This window comes from Lithobates pipiens, unplaced genomic scaffold (assembly GCF_037356315.1).
Source record: "Lithobates pipiens isolate NorthernLeopardFrog02 unplaced genomic scaffold, aLitPip1_a1.2 Scaffold_23, whole genome shotgun sequence".
In the NCBI taxonomy this organism is placed as follows: domain Eukaryota; kingdom Metazoa; phylum Chordata; class Amphibia; order Anura; family Ranidae; genus Lithobates; species Lithobates pipiens.
In genome coordinates, this window is record NW_027507785.1 from 112,289,850 (window position 1) to 112,311,807 (window position 21,958).

Here is a 21,958-nt window from a genome sequence, read left to right on the forward strand (position 1 = left end):
TACCCTGGCTTTTTTATTTTTCCAAACAAATTTCATTAGGATAGATTTTAATTTTGACAAGTAAACATTGGACAGAGGAATAGGGAGCATCTGAAACCTGTATAGGATCTTAGGGAATATTATCATCTTTAATGAATTTATTCTTCCCAACCATGATAGTGCCCTATAGCTACACCTTTTACATTCTGCCTGTATCTCATCTAGTAACGGGATATAATTACAACGGTACATTTTCCTCTCTGTTTTTGCTAATTTTATCCCTAAATATTTAAGCTCACTCTTCCACGGGAGTTTCCAACTTTGTTGTACCTTTTGTACCTCTCGCTTGTTAATATTGATATTCATTATCTCCGATTTTGACCTATTTATTTTAAAATTTGAGACCTCCCCGTATTGGTCGAGTAGCTCAAATAATTTAGGCATAGATGTCTTTGGGTTGTTCAAGTAAATTAAGATATCGTCCGCAAAGGCTGAGTATTTATATTCCGCTTTTTCCACTTTCACCCCTTCTATCCCGGGATCCCCTCTTATTGCTGCTAGGAGTGGCTCCAAAGAGAGCACAAACAGGAGGGGCGAAAGCGGACAGCCCTGCCTTGTACCCCTCTCCATTTCGAAAGGCTCCGACACATACCCATTAACTTTTATACATGTCTTTGGATGTTCGTACAGTACCTTTATCTTCTGTAACATCTTAGGTCCTAGCCCCATCTTCTCTAATGTCTTAAACATAAACCCCCAGTCTACTCTGTCGAAGGCTTTCTGTGCGTCCAACGACAAGAGCAGACTGGGGGTTCCACCCTGTCGCATCTTTTGAAGCAGGAGGAGTGTCTTTATTCCGTTATCTTTTCCCTCTCGTCCCCCTATGAAGCCCGTCTGGTCTGGGTGGACCAGTGATGTCATTAAACCCTTCATTCGCTCTGCTAATATTTTAGCATATAGTTTTGTATCCGCGTTTAACAGCGAAATCGGCCTGTAGCTGGTACACTGTGTGGGATCTTTGCCCTCCTTCCGTATTAGAGTAATTGTAGCCCTTAAATCTTCATTACTCATTCTATATTCTTCTCCTAGGCCGTTCATATACCGACACAATTGGGGAACAAGAGCCTCTCTAAACGTTTTATAATATAGTGTTGTGAAACCGTCTGGTCCCGGGGATTTTCCTGGTGCTGATTTTAATAATGCTCTGACTATTTCATCCTCCGAAACTGGCCTTTCAAGTATGTCCCTTTCCGTGGGGGTGATTTTAGTCAAAGCATTTTTCTCCAAAAATTCCCTGATCTTCTGCTCTTTCTCTCCGTTTTTGGCCTTTTTCTTACTGTCCGTAAATATCTGCTCAAAGTATAATCTAAAAGTTTCTGCTATATCTTTGGTAGTATAGAGCACTTTTCCATTTTTATTCTTAATTTCCCCAATGAAATTTTTTCCTTTTTTCTTTTTTAACATTCTGGCTAAAAACTTACTTGATTTATCTCCCCATAAATATTGTTCCTTGGCCAACCCTTTAAACGTCATCGCCGCTTCTTGGTCCAAAAGGTCCTTCAGCTCCATCCTTACCGTTAATAACTTTTTAAATACCAGGTCATTTTGGGGCAGACTTTTTTTTTTATGGTCTTGTTCTAAACAATGTATCTCGCTCATTAATTTATTGATTTTTTCGGCTCTCATTTTTTTCTTTTTAGATTGCATAGATATCAATATTCCCCTTATATAGGCCTTGTGCGCATCCCACAGCGTGTTACTTTTAATTCCCTCTGTATCATTAAATGTAAAATATTGATCGATCTCACTCGCTATTTTTATCCTATCCTCCTCCCTAAGCAATAGCTCCTCATTCAACCGCCATCCAGAGAGGTTCCTCCCTATCCTTGAGATGTTTAGGCATAGTTTTACCGGGGCGTGATCCGAAAGAGTCATCACTTCTATCCCTGAATCCATCACATATTCCAATAGCCCATGGTCTATGAATATGTAATCGATGCGTGAATACGTCCCATGGACTGCTGAATAGAAGGAATAATCACGTGACTGGGGATTTTTTGCTCTCCATACATCCACTAATTGGTTGTTATATAGCTTTTGAGCTATATTTTTGTGTGCTGCGCTTCTCATCTTTTTAACCTCCGACGAACTATCGACTTCCGGGTTGAGGCCGAAGTTTAAATCTCCCATCATAATTACATAACCTGCTTTAAAGTCCATAAGTTTATATAATATCTTATTTAAAAAACTAATTGGGTTGCTATTAGGAGCATAAATATTTACTAAAGTACACTCCAATTCCTCTAATGTACCTCTTAGGAACAAATATCTTCCCTCTGCGTCGCACATTTTTTCCTTCAACTGAAACCTTATTCTTTTGGAAAACCCTATCGCTACCCCTCTACTTCTGGCTGAAATGGTATCACTATAGAACCAGACCGGGTAGTTATTGGAATATAATCTAATGTTTGATGCGAGGGAGATATGTGTCTCCTGTAGAGATATAACGTCAGCCTCATAGCGCTTCAATTCTGCTAAGATCTTATGTCTTTTTATTGGGGTATTCATGCCCTTCACATTATAGGACATAAATTTCAGGCCGTCTATTTTACTATTGCCCATCTATTTGTCCTACGTTCCTTGCCCTACGTAGGTACTTCTTATCTTGTTTACTAAGGTGGTCCACATTTTTCCTCCACCCTCCCCCACCCCTCCCTCCACTTTACTTCCCTTCCCCAACCTTATACCTTCCCAACCTCCCCTATCTACCCCTCCCTCCTTCCCTTCTTTACATCCCATACCCACCTCCCTCCTTACCTTCCCCCTTCCCCCCAACTCCCTTGGCCTGTATACGGCCTTTGTTAGGTTAATGGTCGTGCATGCCCCTACCATCTCCTAATCTATTTGTTAAGAGGGTTTGGGGCTTGTCCACCTGCGCCTCTCCCGCCTCTCCCCATGAGACAGGAGGTATTACATCCCACCATCTTGTTTAATTTATATATTTTCCTTATTTCCTTCCCCTTTTCCCTCCCCTCCTTTCCCCGGACCCATTTTTTCCCCCTACAATGAGCCCATTATTCCATCTGCCAACCAGGAAGAATTGGCGGGCGTATTCCCAGTTTCTCACAAAAATCTTCCAAATCTTCCGGGAAAACCAGCTTCGCCGATTTACCATCTTTGTTCCCTATTAAACAAGCAGGAAAGCCCCATCTATATTTAATGTTCTGAGCTTGCAATTCATCTTGTAGGGGTTTCAAAAGTCTTTTCCTTAAAAGCGTCTCGGGTGCCATATCCGGGAATATCTGTATTTCTCTCCCTTCATATACATGTGGGGTTGTTCCCCTTAACTTTTTCCATATTACTTCTTTCTCATCGAAATATGTGAAGCGCACTATTATGTCTCTCGGTCTGTCCATATCTCTAAATCTTGTTTTACCAATTCTATGGATTCTATCAATCCTTGGTGGAGCTCCCATCTCATTTCCCCAGCAGGGGGCGAGAATACTGTTTAGTATTACTCTTAAGTCTTCGCCTTTTGATTCCGGGATTGAGCGCAATTTCAAATTTTTCCTTCTACTTCTGTTTTCCTGGTCTTCCAGTTTATACAGCGTATTCCTTTGTGTTTGTTGAAGTGTTCTTAGTTGATCTTTAACTTTGTTTAGCTCTATGGCTTGGAGATCCATACGATTTTCTGTAGCTTCTACTCTCTCTAGTAATCCGCCTAAGTCCTCTCGGAGCCCCCTGATGTCCATTTTGATTGCATTCTCTAATTTTGAAAGCATTTCTGCCATTTCTCCTTTTGAGGGAGGAAGATCTTCTGTCCTAATTTCTTCCGTTTTGCTGCTCTCGCAGTCACTTTCTATTATTGTGTCCTCACTGGTATGTTGTGTTCCTCCACCCTTATGTTTGCCCGATCCCTTCTTGTATTCTGAGATGGTTGATTGTCTTTTATCCAATCCCGCTTCTTTGGGGCTTGCTCCTTGTGTCATATACTGTTGGATCGACGTATCTAGACTCTTATCTTTTATGTTCCGTGCGGCTCCACTTTTCGCCATCTTATTTGCTGACTTGCTCATAGTTCAATCTGTCTCCAGATTTTGTGGATCCTAGACACCTCGAAAACTCTTTCCCTTAAGTCTTAATTTATCGATGAAGTCGCTTCCTCCAGCGGCTTTCCTTCTATGAAAGCTGATCATCCAGTTTACCTCTTTGCTCCCCGCTTTTACTTAGGGAATCTCAACCTTTTTCCACTCTATGTCTATGTTCCGCTGGCAGAGTCCCTTGGGGGGACCCCTTAACACTAACTTCTTCTCTCAGAATAATAATACTGCTCCCTGTTATATTTTATTTTGATATCTTCCTCCGCTGCGTAATCTGAGGGGGTTTCTTACCTAAGCGACATGTAACCTTTAACCGCGCCAAACCTCCCCTAGGTAAAAACCTATGGATCCTGGGGTTGACAGGTCACCCTGATAACCTGTCGAGTGCTTAGCGCCTCCTATCTTTCGATCTCCAACCTCGCATGGGGAAATAAAATGGCTGGGCTGTAGAGTTTAACCTCTATTTCTTATTCCTAATGTGATTCACAGGCAGAGTGGCAAAGGTTGTCAATATCTTATCCCAGGGGAGGGGGGACCAGTCAGCCATTTAGGAACTCATCTCTATTCTCCACTAATAACAGAAGAGTCCCTTAAAAGGGAGAGTAGGATATCCTACATTTAAGGAAATTTGTACTGATCTGGAATGCGCACGGCAAAGAGAGAGGAAAAAAAACGAAAAAGCAAAAGAAAATCCCTGTAATCAGATCGTGCGATTTTCCTCTTATTGTATAATGTATACGCTATTACAAGCGATTCAGGTAGTCTATTCAATTCCTGCTGCATGAACAATATGTGCTGACGGCGAGGGAAGCAGGAGGAGGAGAAAAACACAAAAAAAACGAAAAACAAAACAGGAAGAGGAGAGGAAAAAAAAACCTCCTCCCCCCAGTTATATTCGTCTAGCGTTTCACCGCAAGAAAAAGAGCTTAAAGTAGCATTGCAGATCTCTTTGCGATTAATTCCTCCTACCTTAATTACTCTTCTAAGGTTCTTACAGTCAGGTCAAGGTATCTAGTCCACTCTTATGTGTATCCGGGTCCGCAAAAAAGTAGGAGCAAAGAAAAACCTTTTTTAATCCCACGCCATTAAATCCACACTCTGATGTATATAAACTGCTTTTCTCATCGATGGTTGCTCAATGGTATAGATGCTTCGCCCAGCACATGCATACACCCCTGGAATAGAGGCAAACCTCATGGACTTCCTCCACCTAACCATGTGAGATTTGTCCTGGCGGTAGGTATTTATCCCTTCATTTTGAACCATGCGACTTTTTCTCCCCTATTATTGCATATGTGCCAATGTCGCATGCACTTGCGATAGTCAAAGAAGTAATGTTTAAGCTTATTTAAGGGAAATAATGCGTGTTGACCCTGCGGAACCACTGCTGTTTAGCGGACCACTTTCCAAGTTATCATCTCCTGGTATACTGAGCATAGCCATTTCCATGTGCATATATAATAAAACTACGATCCTGTTAAGGTTTATACAACCCTGCAGTTGCTTTAAATTCAAAACTGTCGATGGAAACATGCACCAAGGAAAACTTTTCCGCAGCCGGCTTCCTTATCTACTTAACAAAGCTCCTTTTGACCTGCATACATTTAACCCCATAGACACGTTATTTGTTTCCCCTGGTTAGATGTATATTACACAGCAACAGTATTGTGACTTTAAGAATGTTACCGTCCTTGTCAATGCTGTGTCTCTTTCCCACCGGTCTCCTTCTAGTTTCCAGGCTCCGGAGGGTCTCCTCCAAATTCCTCCGAGGTCCTGCTGCATAGCCAGGGGGTATCCGTTGTGCACTGGAGCGGAGAAGAGGGGGAGGGTGGGCCGGTCGAGGTGATGAGGAGGCTGGGAAGCACCGTACTCAGGGCTGCGGGATGTTAGCAGCACCGCACCGAGCGCTTCCACATGTCTGGGCTGGGATCTCTCACCTCCCTGCTCCAAACCATGCCTTGCTGTTTGTTCGTCGGTGCGGTGAGCTTAGCGCTGGCAGGCCCCTCCCCTCAGGCGGACGCTACGTCCTCACGTTACACATCCGCCCTGCTCCCATCTGGGTAAAATATAATGTGATCCTGATCTGCTCCCAAAGCTTGGAGCTCTGACACCCATCTGCCGGAGGTTATGGCTATCAGAAAGGCTAATTTTAAAGTTAGATTCCAGAGTGATGCTGAGTTCGAAGGGGCAAAGGGTGGATTGGCTAAGGACTCCAGGATGACCGTAAGGTCCCAAGTGGGAAAAGATTGTTTGGTTGGTGGTCTGATCTTCCTGACGGCCTTAAAGAATTGGATTAACAATGGATCCTCCGCCCATCTTTTACTGGTTGCTGCTGAGATCGTTGACACCTGTACCTTCAATGTACCTAACGCAAGACCTAGGTCCAGGCTTGCCTGCAAGAACTCAAGAATTTGAGATGATGAATGGGGACCTGGATCACAGTTTCTGTCAAGCATGAAGGCCCTGAACTTGTTCCATACTTTATCGTATATGTTGTTCGTGGATGGTTTTCTCGCTTTGAGCAGGGTTGCGATCACTTTGTCGGAGCACCCCAGGGATTGGAACCTTTTCCTTTCAGTTGCCAGATGTGAAGGTCCAGCCTGCGGGGATCTGGGTGGGTGTGACATCCTTGCGTCAGGAGGAGGGGTACTATTGGAACCTTGACTGGAGGACTGGTGCTCAGATCCATTGCCGTAGGGAACCAAGGCCTTCTTGGCCAGTATGGTAGAATCGCTATCACTGTCGATGTCTCCCTCACGAGTCTTGACAGGAACCTCGGTATGAGGGGCCGCGGAGGAAAAGCGTAGGCCCGATCGCATGCCCAAGGGGCTGAGAGGGCATCTGTTGCCTGCGCCTGGGGGTACGGAAACCTCGAGATAAATCTTGGAAGTTTGGTGTTGGATGCTGTCGCAAAGAGGTCTAGCTCGAGGGGCCCCCACTGGATCACTATCCAGTTGAAGATTTCCGGGTGTAAGGACCACTCGTTGGTGTCTGCGAACCTGCGGGAAAGGTCGTCTGCCCTTGAGTTGAGATGGCCGGGCAGATAGACTGCCCTCAGGTCCTTCAGATTCCTTTCGGCCCAGAGGAATATGGGCTCCACCTCGTTCAGGAGAGATCTGCTGTGCGTTCCCCCTTGATGGTGCACATAGGATACCGCGGCCCTGTTGTCCATCCTGAGGAGAACTGGTTTGCCTGAAATCTCGAACTCCAGAGCTAGCAGTGCAAGATAGGCCGCTCTGAGCTCCAGGACATTGGACACCATGCCGGCTGCATTGAAGGACCATCTTCCTTGTACTGAGGTCTTGTTGGAATGTGCTCCCCAACCAGCTGCGCTGGCATCGGTAGTAATTATGATCCAGTCGATATGCCCTAGCGAGTGAGACTTCAGAAGCGTCTGTCTCTTCATCCACCAATGTAGACTCCTGAGCATCCGGGTCGTCAGGTGTATGGGTTGGGATAGATATCGTTTGTTCCACATTCTTAAGAACTCCAGCTGAAAATGTCTCAAATGCCAGTGGGCCCAGGGGACCATAGGGATGCATGAAGACATCCGACCTATCAGGCTCAAACAATTTGAGGCTGTCAGGTAGGATCTCGAGCTCACCTTCTTCATTTATTGGACAATGGAAGATACCTTCTGAGGTGGGAGAGACACCGTTCCATTCATTGTATTGAACAGGGCTCCCAGATAGACCATCTCTTGAGTCGGAGAGAGAAGACTTTTCTCGTAGTTTATCTTCCATCCAAAATCCACTAGTGTTGTCAACAGGATATTCCTGTGTTCTAATAACTGGGTTGGGTCCTTCGCCAGGAGTAGAAGGTCGTCCAGATAGTGATACACCCAGAGCCCTAATTCTCTCAGAGGTGCTATGATGGCAATCAGGGTTTTTGTAAAGACTCTGGGTGACGTGCAGAGGCCAAATGGAAGGCTCTGAAATTGGAGATGTACTTGCCCCACCGCGAATCTCAGGTATTTCTGGAACGTAGGGAGTATGGGTATGTGTAAGTAAGCGTCTTGCAGGTCTATTGACAACATCCAATCCCCTGGTTGGACTACTCGAATAATCGTCTGTAGAGACTCCATCTTGAATTTTTCCAGAAAGATATAGCGATTTAGCCTCTTTAGGTCTATCACGGGTCTCCACCCTGCGTTTCTTTTGGGGACTAGAAACAGGGTGGAATAGAAACCTAAAAATCTCTCGGATGGAGGCACTGGAACTACTGCTCGTTGTTCCTGTAGGGAAAGAAGAAGTTGCTTCAGAGCTTCCGCTTTTTGAGGAGATCTTGATACCCTTGTCGGAGAAAAAAAGTCCTTGAAGGGTTTGTTTAGGAAGGACCAGAAATGACCGTGTTTGACTGTTGCAACTACCCAAGGATCCCTGCATTTTTGTTCCCAAATCTTTGAGAACTGTTTCAACCTGGCCCCCACAGGGATCACTTGGGCTGGCCTGGCGTCAAAAGGATTTTGATGGATCCTGTGGGGTAGGTACTGGCCTCTGCCTCCTGGACTTGAGAAACATAGACTGTGTGCTTTTCCAGTTGTGCCTGAAGCCTTTCCCCTGTCTGGATTGTCGGTAGTCCCTATTTTTGGAATATTGGAACCTTGGTGCAGATGATCTGAAACGTCTGGATCGCCTGTCTTGAGGAAGTAGGCCTGACTTTCCGCCAGTGACCCGAGAGATGGCTTTGTCAAGTTTTTCCTCGAACAAGGCTTTACCGTCAAAAGGTATCTTGCACCAATTTTGCTTCGAGGCAACGTCCGCTGCCCATGGTTTTAGCCACAGTGCCCTTTTGGCCATTACTGTGTGAAGCATTGCCCTTGCGGAGCAACGAATCGAATCGATGGTGGCCTCCCCAATGAAGTCAGCTGAGAGCTTCAGCTCATCCAATGCCTTGATTATATCTTCTTTAGGGATATCCTGTTGGATTGCCGACTCTATATTATCTGTCCAGACGCGTAATGCGTTGGACACTGATGTCAGAGCTATTGCAGGTTTACAGGCATTTCCTGCCATCTGATAGGCCTTCTTAAGGTCGAGGTCCATCCTCCTGTCCAGAGGGTCCTTGAAGGAGGTTGAATCATCTAGGGGCAAAGTGACATTCTTGGCCAGCCTTACCACTGCGGCATCTACCACCGGAGGGCCGTCCAGCATTTTGGAATCTGCCTCAGAGAGAGGGTATAATTTTCCCAATCGATTGGTGGAAAGTCTTTTGTCTGTCCTCCCCCATTCTTCCTCGATCACTTCCCTGATTTCCTCCATAAGAGGGAAGAAGGAGATCTGGCGCTTAAGGAAGGGGAAGTATGATTTGGACTTCCTGACCTCCATGTTGGAATCCTCCCAACCGATTGCTTGTTTAACAGCCTGCACATAAGGCTGGACCATGGCGAAGGCAAAGCCAGAGGCATCTGCATCATCTGAAGAATCCTCTGAAATGGCCATTTCGTCCTGATGCTTAGAGGAGGAGGCAGGGAACGGACGACCACTTCCACTCGTGGATGGAACGGGAATATAGGCCTCAGCCATCTGTTCCTGAGGAGGGGATGCCGGTTGTTGCGTCGGCATTGTGGCGACCAATTCCGCAAGGGAGTCTTTTACTGCCTTTTTAAGGAGATCTGCCACCTGTAGGCCCTCAGACTCTCTGTCTGCTGCATAGTCTCTAAGGCAATCTCGACAAATTAGTTTGTCCGGAAGTGGGGTGCCTCCACAGGCCTGACATCTAGTAGGTCTAGGTCTCGGGGAGCGCGAATGACGGCGCCTCTTGGCTGAAGCTTTCCTGCCACTTCTGTAATGCCCATGTCTGGGCGACCTGTCCCTGCTGTGACAGGAATCATCATAGTCATCTTCATATCGCCTTGAGGTCTTCTTAGACGTCTTCTGGCGTACAGGACTGAAATACAAAAAGTACCGTCCTTAGTGCACTCCTTTTTTTTTTTTTTTTAACTTACCTGGGCGTAGGTCCTTACCTTGGGAGTAGAGTAGGATCTTGAGCGGGCGGCGAAAGGCTCATTTTAGGCGGCTTAGCAGAGGTAACGGCTAGGAAAGAGTCAGAGGAAAAGGCGTCAACCGGTCGTGCGCTGATTCACGGTAAAAAGGGAATTTGCCTACATAAGTAACGACTTCCCCCCTCTGTGCTGTGTTTTTTTTTTTTTTTTAAAACATCCATTTTTTTTTTTTTTTTTGGAGGCTCCGATGAAAAAAGAAATTTTTTAATAATTTAATAAATTAATAAATTAATAAATCAATAAATTAATAAATTAATAAATGAATACACTTTCAATGAACGAGTTATTCCTTCAGAGCTATATATATATTCGCCCTCAGTAAAAATGGCCGTCGAATCCTCCGACGCTACCGCGCATGCGCCGAACGTCGAGACTGGCCGTCAAAACATACGACCCGCCGGCGCATGCGCAGACGATGGCGGGAACGCTGATCTATCATAAAATAACACAGACTCGCCGCGCGCGGCCCCTAGTGAGTCTGAGGATGACAACGCACGTGGGAAAGGAAGGGGGGCCTCTTAAAACTATGGGAACCAGGGGAACCAGAGCGCAAGAGAGAGAGAAAGGACAGGTGAGACTGGAGAGGAACAACAAATCTCAGGAACAGAGCAAAGCTGCCACCTCTGCTGCCATAGACTGGAGCCTGAACGCCCATACTGCAGGTACAGCTCTTACTTAAGAGACAAACTGCTTGTCCCAAAAGATCCTACAGAAGGGACTTCCAACCTTATAAGCGCATTTAGCTGCCCAAGAGAAGGAACTGCATCCGGGAGAGGCTTGAACCCGGACGGACGCTGCCGAATGCAGAAGGTAAGGACGCCGACCAGGATTCACTGCCATGAGGTATGAGGAAAAAAAGGAGAATGCGGGGGCTGTACTAACCTTTTCTTTTATAATATTCACTAGTCCTGAGGGAGGAGCCAAGGCAGAGCTTGTCACAGGTATGCTGCCATGGAGGCACCAGGAAATTCCTTTATCAATCAAGCATGATAGAAACTAATTTTATTTTATTTTACATTTCTATTCAGGTCAATGTTTGCTTAACCACTTGACAACTGGGCACTTAAACACCCTTAATAACCAGACCAATTTTCAGCTTTCAGTGCTCTCACAATTTGAATGACAGTTACTCAGTCATGCAACACTGTACCCATATGAAATTTTCGTCCTTTTTTTCACACAAATAGAGCTTTCTTTTGGTGGTATTTGATCTCCTCTGGGTTTTTTATTTTTTGTGCTATACATGAAAAAATACCGAAAATTTTGTAAAAAAAATGCTTTTTTCTTCATTTCTATTATTTTTTTGTAAATAAGTAATTTTTCTTCATAAATGTGTCAAAAAATGTATACTGCTAAATATCTTTAGTTAAAATAACCCAAAATAGTGGAAATTTTTTATTCTCTGTGAAAGTTATAGGGTGTACAAGCTATGGTGCCAATCACTGAAAATGTATCAATTTGATCACACCTGATGTACTGACAGCCTATCTCATTTCTTGAGACCCTAACAAGCCAGTAAAGTACAAAAAAACCCCAAATGACCCCATTTTGGAAAGTAGACATTCCAAAGTATTTAGTACATGGCACAGTTAGTTTTTTGAACTTGTCATTTTTTCCCACAATTCTTTGCAAAATGAAGATTTTTTTAAATTTAATTTTTTTTCACACCAAATTGTCATTATAACAGGTTATTTCTCTCACACAGCATGTACATTCAACAAATGAAACCCCAAAATATATTCTGCTGCTCCTCCTGAGTACGGCAGTACCACATGTGTGAGACTTTTACACAGCCTAGCCACATACACAGGCCCAACATTGAAGTAGCAACTTCAGGCGTTCTAGGAGCATAAATTACCCATCTAATCGCTCAACCACCTATTACACTTTTGAAGGCCCTGGAGCACCAGGACAATGGAAACACCCACAAAATGACCCCATTTTGGAAAGCAAACACCCCAACGTATAATCTATGAGGCATAATGAGTCCTTTGAATGGTTCATTTTTTCCCCAAAGTTTTTGGAAAATGTGGAAAACAAAATGAAAATGCATTTTTTTTTACAAAAAGTTGTCAATTTATAAGATATTTCCAACACATAGCATGTACATAGCAAAAGTGACACCCCAAAATATATTCTGCTACTCCTCCTGAGTATGGCAATACCACATGTGTGAGACTTTTACACAGCTTGGCCATATACACAGGCCCAACATTGAAGTAGCAACTTCAGGCGTTCTAGGAGCATAAATTACCCATCAAATCTCTCAACCACCTATTACATTTTTGAAGGCCCTGGAGCACCAGAACAATGGAAACGCCCACAAAGTGACCCCATTTTGGAAAGCAAACAGCCCAACGTATAATCTATGAGACATAATGAGTCCTTTGAATGGTTCATTTTTTTCCCAAAGTTTTTGGAAAATGTGGAAAAAAATGAAAATGCATTTTTTTTACAAAAAGTTGTCCATTTATAAGATATTTCCAACACATAGCATGTACATAGCAAAAATGACACCCCAAAATATATTCTGCTACTCCTCCTGAGTATGGCGATACCACATGTGTGAGACTTTTACACAGCCTGGCCACATACACAGGCCCAACATTGAAGAAGCAACTTCAGGCGTTCTAGGAGCATAAATTACCCATCTAATCTCTCAAATACCTATTAGATTTTGAAGGCCCTGGAGCACCAGGACAATGGAAACGCCCACAAAGTGACCCCATTTTGGAAAGCAAACACCCCAACGTATAATCTATGAGGCATAATGAGTCCTTTGAATGGTTCATTTTTTTCCCAAAGTTTTGGGAAAATGTGGAAAAAAATGAAAATGCATTTTTTTTACAAAAAGTTGTCCATTTATAAGATATTTCCAACACATAGCATGTACATAGCAAAAATGACACCCCAAAATATATTCGGCTACTCCTCCTGAGTATGGCAATACCACATGTGTGAGACTTTTACACAGCCTGGCCACATAGAGGCCCAACATCTAAGAAGCATCATCAGGTGTTCTAGGAACATAACTTGCGCATCCAATTTCCTTACAATCTATCACATTTTTGAAGGCCCTTCATATTTCTAACATAGCACGTACATACCAAGTAAGGGGTAGACAAAAAATTACCTGTGGTTTTAGTAGTCCAATTGTCCACAGGAGAGCCCTGATCCAGGCAGCAGGCAGGGACGTGGTCAGCGACAGTGAATGGAATTGTCCAGGCAGCAGGCAGGAATATTGTCCATCCTGGTAGTAAGCAGGAACATGGTCCAAGTAGCAGGCTATGAAATAATGGGGAAAGGGGTAGAGGCTTCTCCCGCCCAAATCTCTTTGAAGCCTCTGAGTCTCCAGTCCCTAATTCGGGAATAAGAAAACTAAAAAATTAGTTTTCTTCATCCAGAAAAACTATTCTGGAGCCCCTCACATATGTGAGACCCCTTTTGTTCCCACTAGCATAGCAGGGTAAAAGATCAATCCAAGAGGCAGGCAAAAAACGTGGTCAAACAGTCCATGGTCAGTTCCAGAGAAGGCAGAGGCAGGTACAGTTTAGCGTTAGGCAGAAGCGTGGTCGTATAACAGGCCAGGGTCAGTTCCGGAGAAGGCAGATGTATGTTTAGCGTTAGGCAAAAGCTTGGTCGTATAACAGGCCAGGGTCGGTTCCAGAGAAGGCAGAGGTAGGTACAGTTCAGTGCAGTGGCATAAAGGGTGTGGAGGAAAATGACAGGAAATGAGAATTACGTTTACCATACTTCCCTAATAATGTAGAGAAGTATGGTAACGGCGGAAGCATTCACCTATACAGAGGCCTGGTTGGGAAGGACAATTGGGACAATAAAATGTGGTGTCTCTTCTAATTCCTCCTCTGGAGCACACCCGGCATTTTTTCTGACGTCTGCAGCCTGTTTCACGGGGGGAGGATTTTGTCAGGAAAGTGGCGCTCGTGGAGTCTGCTCACACAATCAGAGCGAATAGTTTCTGGTGGGCCTTCAGGGTACAAAAGGGCGGAAATAACTTCTTCTTGGTAGTACAAATAGGATACGGGGTTCTCTGTAGATTTTTGGTAAAGAACATAAGTGTTATACATGGCCAAACTGAAAAGATAAATGGACACTTTTTTATACCAGTGGCGGGATTTTCTTGTGGGAAGGTAGGGTTCAATCATCTGATCGTTAAAGTCCACTCCTCCCATAAACAAATTGTAATCATAGATGCAGGCTGGTTTCTGGATTGGGCCATTTCTTCTGGAGACTTCTATGTAGGTGTCATTATGGATTGTCGTCAGCATGTGGACGTTTCGTTTGTCCCTCCACTTGACAGCCAATAGCTCCTGGTTCCGCAAAGATGCCGTTTCCCCTCGTTGTAGCCTTTCATTGACGAGTTTGTGCGGGAAGCCCTTTCTATTGGCTCTCACTGTACCACATGCTGGGGTGTCTCTCCAGTGAAGATTGCGGAAGAGGGGCAAGCTTGTATAAAAATTATCCACATAAAGATGGTATCCCTTTCCAAGGAGTGGATAGACAAGCTGCCAGACCACTCTTCCGCTGGCTCCAATGTACTCTGGGCATTCAGGGGGGTGCAGTGAGGAGTCCTTCCCTTCGTACACCAGGAAGGAGTAGATGTATCCCGTGGCTCGGTCACAAAGTTTGTACATTTTAACCCCATATCGGGCCCTTTTGCTGGGGATAAACTGTTTGATGCCAAGCCTGCCTGAGAATTTTACAAGGGACTCATCCACGGAAATATTCTGTTCGGGGGTATATAAATGGGGAAATTTTTCAGAGAAATAATTTAGGAGTGGCCGAATTTTAAATAGTTTGTCAAAAGCTGGGTCATTTCGGGGGAGGGACTGGGTGTTGTCATTGTAGTGGAGGAATCACATAATCATTAGGTATCGTGATCTTGGCATAAGGGATAAGAAGAGTGGCATGCGGTGGACAGGTTTGGTAGACCAATAGGAGTACAATTGTTTTTTTTTTGAAAGTCCCATAGAAAAAGTTAGGCCTAAGAAAATGTTGAATTCCTCTACAGTTAGTTCTCTCCACTGAAAGGGACGGGCATAACTAGAGCCAGGGTTGCTTACTATGTGCTGCTGTGCGTAGAGGTTGCACTGGGCCACAATGGACGATAGTAAGTCTTCAGTGAAAGCCAAATGAAAAAAATCTAGCATTGAAAAATCATCGGTGTTCACCTGGACACCTGGCTGGGCGGTGAAGGGGGGGATATTTGCTTCTCTGGAATTAGAGGGCAGCCACAGGGGGTGTTGAAGGGCATAGGGAAGGCTGGCATGGCCCCTATTCGAGGTGGACGGAACTGCTCTCGGGACTGCTCTCGGGGTGGATGGCACTGCTCTCGGGGTGGACGGCACTACTCTCGGGGTGGACGGCACTGCTCTAGAGGTGGACGGCACTGCTCTAGAGGTGGACGGCTCTGCTCTAGAGGTGGACGGCTCTGCGCTGCTGGTAGTAGGCTGCTGCTCCACGCCAGAACGCATTCTTTTCACGGGCACATATTCCTCTTCTGATTCAGTATCAGACCCGCTGCTCGTAACGGGTTCATAGGCAGAATCCGAATTGGACTGAGAATCAGAGAGCTCCCCGCTGCTCTCATTGGTTATACTTAGAAGCTGGTAGGCCTCCTCGCTAGTAAAATATTTTTTTGCCATACTGATGGCTGGTGAGGCTGCACTGCAGAGCACTGGTGGGCACAGGTGGCACTGGTGGGCACAGGGGTCACTGGTGGACACAGGTGGCACTGGTGGACACAGGCGGCACTGGTGGCACTGGTGGACACAGGCGGCACTGGGCACTATAGTGGCTTTGGTTGCACTGGTGTGGCTCTGGTGGCACTGATTAGCACACAGATGGCACTGGTGGGCACACAGATGGCACTGGTGGGCACAGGCAGCACTGGTGGGCACAGGCGGCACTGGTGTGGCACTGGTCTGCACTGTAGTGGCACTGGTGTGGATCTGGTGTGGATCTGGTAGCTCTGGTGTGGCACAGGGGTGGCACAGGTGTGGCACAGGTGTGGCACAGAGGTGACAGATGGCACAGAGGTGACAGATGGCACTGTTGTGGCACTGCTGGGCATTGTTGTGGCACTACTGGGCACTATTGGGCAATGTTGTGGCACTCACTGTATCACTCGATAGCTCTCCTCTCCTCTCACGCTGCATCGGTGTGAGGAGAGGAGAGAGATGAACTTCTGATGACCCCATATGACGTTTTTGTTTACATTTGTGTAAACGTGGTAAAGGGCCGCTGCTATTGGCCCTTTACCGCAATCCGTGTTGCGCCGGGTCCCGTGAACCCGGCGAGCACGGATGTTCCGGCGTGTGCACCCGAGGGGGCGCGCAGGAACGATTCTCCAGGAGGACGTCATATGACGGCCTCCCAGAGATAACAAACCGGCCTGTAGCCGTCATTTGGCTATAGGCCGGTTATTAAGTGGTTAATATGCGTCACAAAAGGTTTTTTTTGGCGCAATTTAAATTTTTAATTTTTAATTTTTTGATTCTCCAACTGTTATACAAGTCATGAGAGACAATTTTTTAGGTATTTCTATATATTTAAATAATATTACGGTACATTTTTTTTTATAATAAGCTCCACTTTAGTTGCCAATAGGTAATATATTGTATTCAAGCATGGTGTACACTTTACAGGTGGCACTAAGGTTTGGGTGAATTATTGGTTAACCCAAAATCATTTAAGTTGTAGTGTGATATTTATATTGTATGTAATGACCCACAGCTGCAGTATAGCCGCAAGCCAATTACTTGTTATTGAGTTATGCTGGAGTATAGTGATCGATCCTATGTCAGGGGAATTTTCCCATTTCTAATTAATGCAATAAGGGGAGCATTGGGGTTTCTAAATCTCTTTATTAAATATATAATTTTCACCTCTGATTTAACATATAGGAGGTTTTTTGTAATTCGCCCTGCCGTGTGATATTGATTAATAACGTGGTTGTTTTATATTGTGGTCATATACATCTTTATGTAGGACTTCTAATCTTGTTGCCATAGCGTTGAAAGACGCTGTCATAGAATGAGGGAGGCGTGCTGTTTCCTGTTTCCATACAGAGGTCTAGCTTTTCCTTTCGGTGGTGTCATGTGACCTAGCCGAGAGGTCTGTGTGGGGAATGGCCCGCGGCGCAGACAAGTTCTCACAGTGAGGCTTGGTTTTGATGGTTGTTGTCGCTCTCTAACCTAGCCTCGTTCTTAAAGCGAGGCTTGGGTGTGATGACTTGTGATGACATGCCGCCGCAAGACGAGACCCTTGTTTGGACATTCAATTCATACAGTATGGTATTTAACATATAGCCATATGTATACATATTTTGGATGGCAGATTACTACAAGGGGGCTTGCTATATGACAATACACTGCCGGAACGTGAGACTGGAAGAGATGTCCCGCGGAGTCCTTCCGGCATCACTTGCTGCCTGGGGTCACTATTTCTTTTCAAGCGATGCTGTTTGGGGGGGTCCACACCCCGGATGATGACTGTAGTCAAAACGCGTTGGTTAGACCCCCTTACAGACATCGCTGTTTTTCTGATTTATGCCATAAGCGATCGACTAAAAAGTGAGTGTTCATGTTTGCTATTTATTCTAAATAAACATCTTGTTAAACGTTATCACGCTATGCCAGTTTTTTATTTTCATGCTCTATGATAACCAAGCTCATTATTCCCGTCTGATGATTGAATATCCTAAGATGGTCATTACCGATGAATAGATGGTTTGAGGTTCCCCGGGAGATGATATATAGGACCTATTATCCTCAGTTGGGTATTCGGTAACCAACAGGCCTGTTTGACTTGAGAGACGTAAGCCCCTTTATGTCCATGTCATCTGGTAAGCCTCCTACCTTTACTACGTTGGTGGTATCATCTTTCTATTCCTCTAAACATCACACCAGAGGCTGGATTTCCACTCTTTAACTATACTTCACATTTGGATTTTGACCCACACTATACACTTGGAAGAGTGTGAAGAGTACTCACTTGATAGACTCTAATTTGAATCTAATTGTGTTTTTTTGTTCACATTATTTGTGTTCATCTTAATTCACTTCATTGATTTGTTGATATTTTACTATCACATGTACTTAAGGTATACACGTGTTTAAGTTATTGCAACCTAATCGCCACACTTTTTCTGTTTCAACTATTGTATTCGCTGTTTTGTCTATAGCAGTGTTGGCAGCTAGGTAGCTCATATTTATGTTCACAGCGCAGTATTTTCCGTGAATTTTTTTTTAACCATTAATCACGGCCAGTCACGTGGTAAACAGCCATGCCCAATGTCGATGACAAGCTCTGTCTCTGGGACACACAACCATCGACAGTGCAGGGCTGCACGCCCCCAATCATGCACATGTTCTGTTTGAATGGGCCAACGTCATAGGACGTTCACACAGAATGAGAGTTGCACTGCCCCTCCATCATTTGACGGTGGGCGGACGGCAACTGGTTAAAGCTTAATTTCATGTTTTCTGTCTCTTTAAATAGTTTGTTTGGGCCAAGCAGGAGTGCTGGTCTTACAGGCAGGATACGTAATACTAAAAAGAAACACTTACTGCACAAAGGAGCAGGGTTCAAGGAGTATTTTAGCAGTAGTGGGATGCTTTTGTAGCAGAGCGAGGCCATGCCATTGTATAAAATGGCAGTCTAGGCCAAGATTTGCAGAAAACAGGCACACTAATGGTGCAGGTGTGTGCTGTGATCATATTAGAGACAGAATTATAATTCAGGGCTCCACCCTCCCAGGAGTCAATATGTGTGCAAGGAAAAAGAGAAGTGCATGTCCACACCGTGCTGTCCAGGACAGGACAGACAGAGGCCCGAGCCTGAGTGAAAGACGGAGCAGCAGGGAGCTACAGGAAAAGGAAAGCTGACAGAGGTACAGAATTTGTGCTCGTGCACTGAGATATGTGTTAGATGGTCTGACGGACCAAGGCACCAGGCTTGTACAGTAGAGCTGCAAAGAGAGACAGGAGGCTGAATACTGTTCTTTTCCATACTGATGGTGGGAACCTCCTTATTTGCAAACTTTCTTTCTGTTCTGACTGGACTCATTGTTTTGCACTACCACCATTAAGTTAAACAACCCCCAACTTGTCACAATATAATTTAATAGGTAAAAAAAATTGCTAATAGATTATGTTAAAAGATATAAACATCTTGGCCATTAAAACTATCTGTATGGTCTTGTGTAAATCATAGCAATTTCTATAGGTTTACAACTTATCTTAGAATTATGTTTCAGCCCAGCTTATAGGGTTACTACTTACCACCTGAAGCTCGAATTTGATTAACAAATCCTTTGGCTTTTTCCATGTTTTCTGAGGTTGCTTTTACCATAGAATCTCTCCACATATTAAATACACTGCCAAACAGCACAATATTGAAGTAATCATGCTCTTCAGTGTCATTCAGGATTTTTAGTAGAGCATTCTTTGTCTAAATAGAATAAAAAAAGTAAAAGAAGGCACACAGCAATTCAGGCATTCTTTATTTGGCAAAGGCATTAAAGCCTCATACACAAAATCGGACTTCCATGGGACTTTTCCATGCATTTTGGTCTGAAGGGCATTGGCCGTGAACTTGTTCTGCATACACACGGCAGAACATTTTCAGTCAACTTTCACCAAATCACATGGTTTTTCAGCTCTTTACCACCACCCTTTGGGCAACTTCTGCTATTGTTGTCTGATCTTTAGCATTGGTTCTGAGCATGCGTATTTGTACTTTGGACTTTAGTCCTATGGATTTGTGTACACACGCTTGGATTCTCCTTCATTGGACATTTGTTGGCAGAAAGTTTTAGAGTGTGCATGCTCCATTGGACAATTGTTGTTGTTTTTTTGCTGTGCATGCGCTCAAACTTTCCAGCAACAAATGTCCGATGGAGGATAAACCGATCATGTGTACACAAGTCCATCGGACTAAAGTCCAAAGTACAAACACGCATGCTCAGAACTAATGCTAAAGATCAGACAACAATAGCAGAAGTTGCCCAAAGGGTGTCGGTAAAGAGCTTAAAAACCACGTGATTTGGTGAAAGTTGTGTATGCAGAACAAGTTCACGACCAACGCCCATTCGAACAAAAATCCACAGAAAAGTCGGATGGAAGTCCAATCATGTGTATGAGGCTTTAAAGCAGACCTGGCACCACATATACCTTTTTAACCCATTTACAATTCTCTGTTTTGGCGCATTGCGTTAATGACTGTTACTGCAAAGCACATTAATGCATGTTGCATGTCTTAGCATGTGGGGGTACCATTCATTTTTAGCAGCACCATAGAACACTAAGGCCACACACCACACCACAACTGATGATGAGGCATCACCATATGTTCTTGTATGCACTGCACCAATAAAAATGTTGCAAATCTGTTTTTATCTTCTTTCCGGTGCAATGGCAGTTTATTTCTTTGAATAGACTGCCTTAACACAATACACGTTATTGCAACACACCAAAATGGCAAAGTGTGAATTGGCCTTTAATGTTGAGTGCATGCATGGTAAATAGTGTTTACATGAGATATGTTCTGGTATTAATTACTTCTCACAGAGATAACAGTACTTCTCATGGCAATATCTTCATTTACATTTCTAACCCAGAAGTAAAGCTCCTTTTTGTTCAGGTATCATCCAAGGTCAGTATGTACTTCATGAACTAAAATACTTTTTCATAATTATAAATTCTGGTCCCTGTTCATAGCCTTTATATACAGTGCAGCACTGTGCATATATGATCTCTGATACAGATCAGTCCCTGCTCACCTTGTGGCTTTGTACATACAGTAGTTACATCACTTCAGACATAGGGGGTTATTTACGAAAGGCAAATCCACTTTGCACTGCAAGTGCACTTGGAAGTGCAGTCATTATAAATCTAAGACATAGATCTGAAATGAATGGCACTCGGCTGATTTTATCATCCAATCATGTGCAAGCCGTTTGTTTACTTTCCTTGCATGTCCCCCTCAGATCTACAGCGACTTTACTTCCAAGTGCACTTTCACTGCAAAGTGGATTTTCCTTTATTAAATAACCTCTATAGTTACATTGCTGCAGTCTTACTGGCAGAGACTTAGCTGCTCACCTGGAGTCCAAGTATTACTTTAATTCAAAATGGTTGTACAACTGTTGAAAAATCTATACTGTTTTTATACATTGTGCCATGTCAAACATTTAGGAATTTATTTTTGTAGGCTTCTACAGCCAAAGCTCATTTGGCTGTGCTTCCCCTGTGGACCACAGGAGTGCAGAACCCGTTTTTAGCAGAGAGCGAATTGAATTCCGCTCTCTGCTGATGTCACAGAGTCGGTCCAAGCTCGGGCCTCATCATGACCGACCATGGAGTCTGGATCCACCCAGATCCCTGGACCGTCATCCGGCTCAGCCTCTCAGCGAGCCAATGGGAGCTGGAGCCAGCTGCTCCACAGCTTAGTGCTCCAGTGAGTGTGGAGGGGCAGAGCAGAGAGCTGCTGACTGGCAGTCAGCAGCTCTCTGCTTGGGGAACTGTGAATACTGAGCAATCAGTAGTGTTTAATCGCTCGGTTCTCAGTGTAAAGGTGCCAGGGGGACAGATACAGAATTAGACCGCTGCTGTATCCACCTAGGTAAGTATGAACCACCCAAAAAAAAAAAACATACATCTCTTTTAATTATATGTTCATTTTAATAGTGCAACAAGTGAGTTGCCCATCTTCTTCTTGGCCTAACCACTAGTCAAGAGTCAGTATAGGGAAGTAGGCATTTTGGAAATGTAGTTATACTTACAAATAATGCTATTTTCATCTAAAAAAAACACCACTTTCAACAACTGCATCTAAAATGGTTAATTCAGCT

The 21,958-nt window shown here is 44.3% G+C and overlaps 1 protein-coding gene across 1 annotated transcript in view; it reads right to left on the reverse strand.

The window, feature by feature from the left end:
- LOC143927813 (inter-alpha-trypsin inhibitor heavy chain H3-like) overlaps positions 1-21,958 on the reverse strand; it is a 357,183-nt gene that overhangs the window by 233,217 nt on the left and 102,008 nt on the right. The window contains exon 9 of the mRNA XM_077452197.1: positions 19,389-19,557. Coding sequence (XP_077308323.1) covers positions 19,389-19,557 — 169 coding nt within the window. The remainder of the gene's footprint in view (positions 1-19,388; positions 19,558-21,958) is intronic.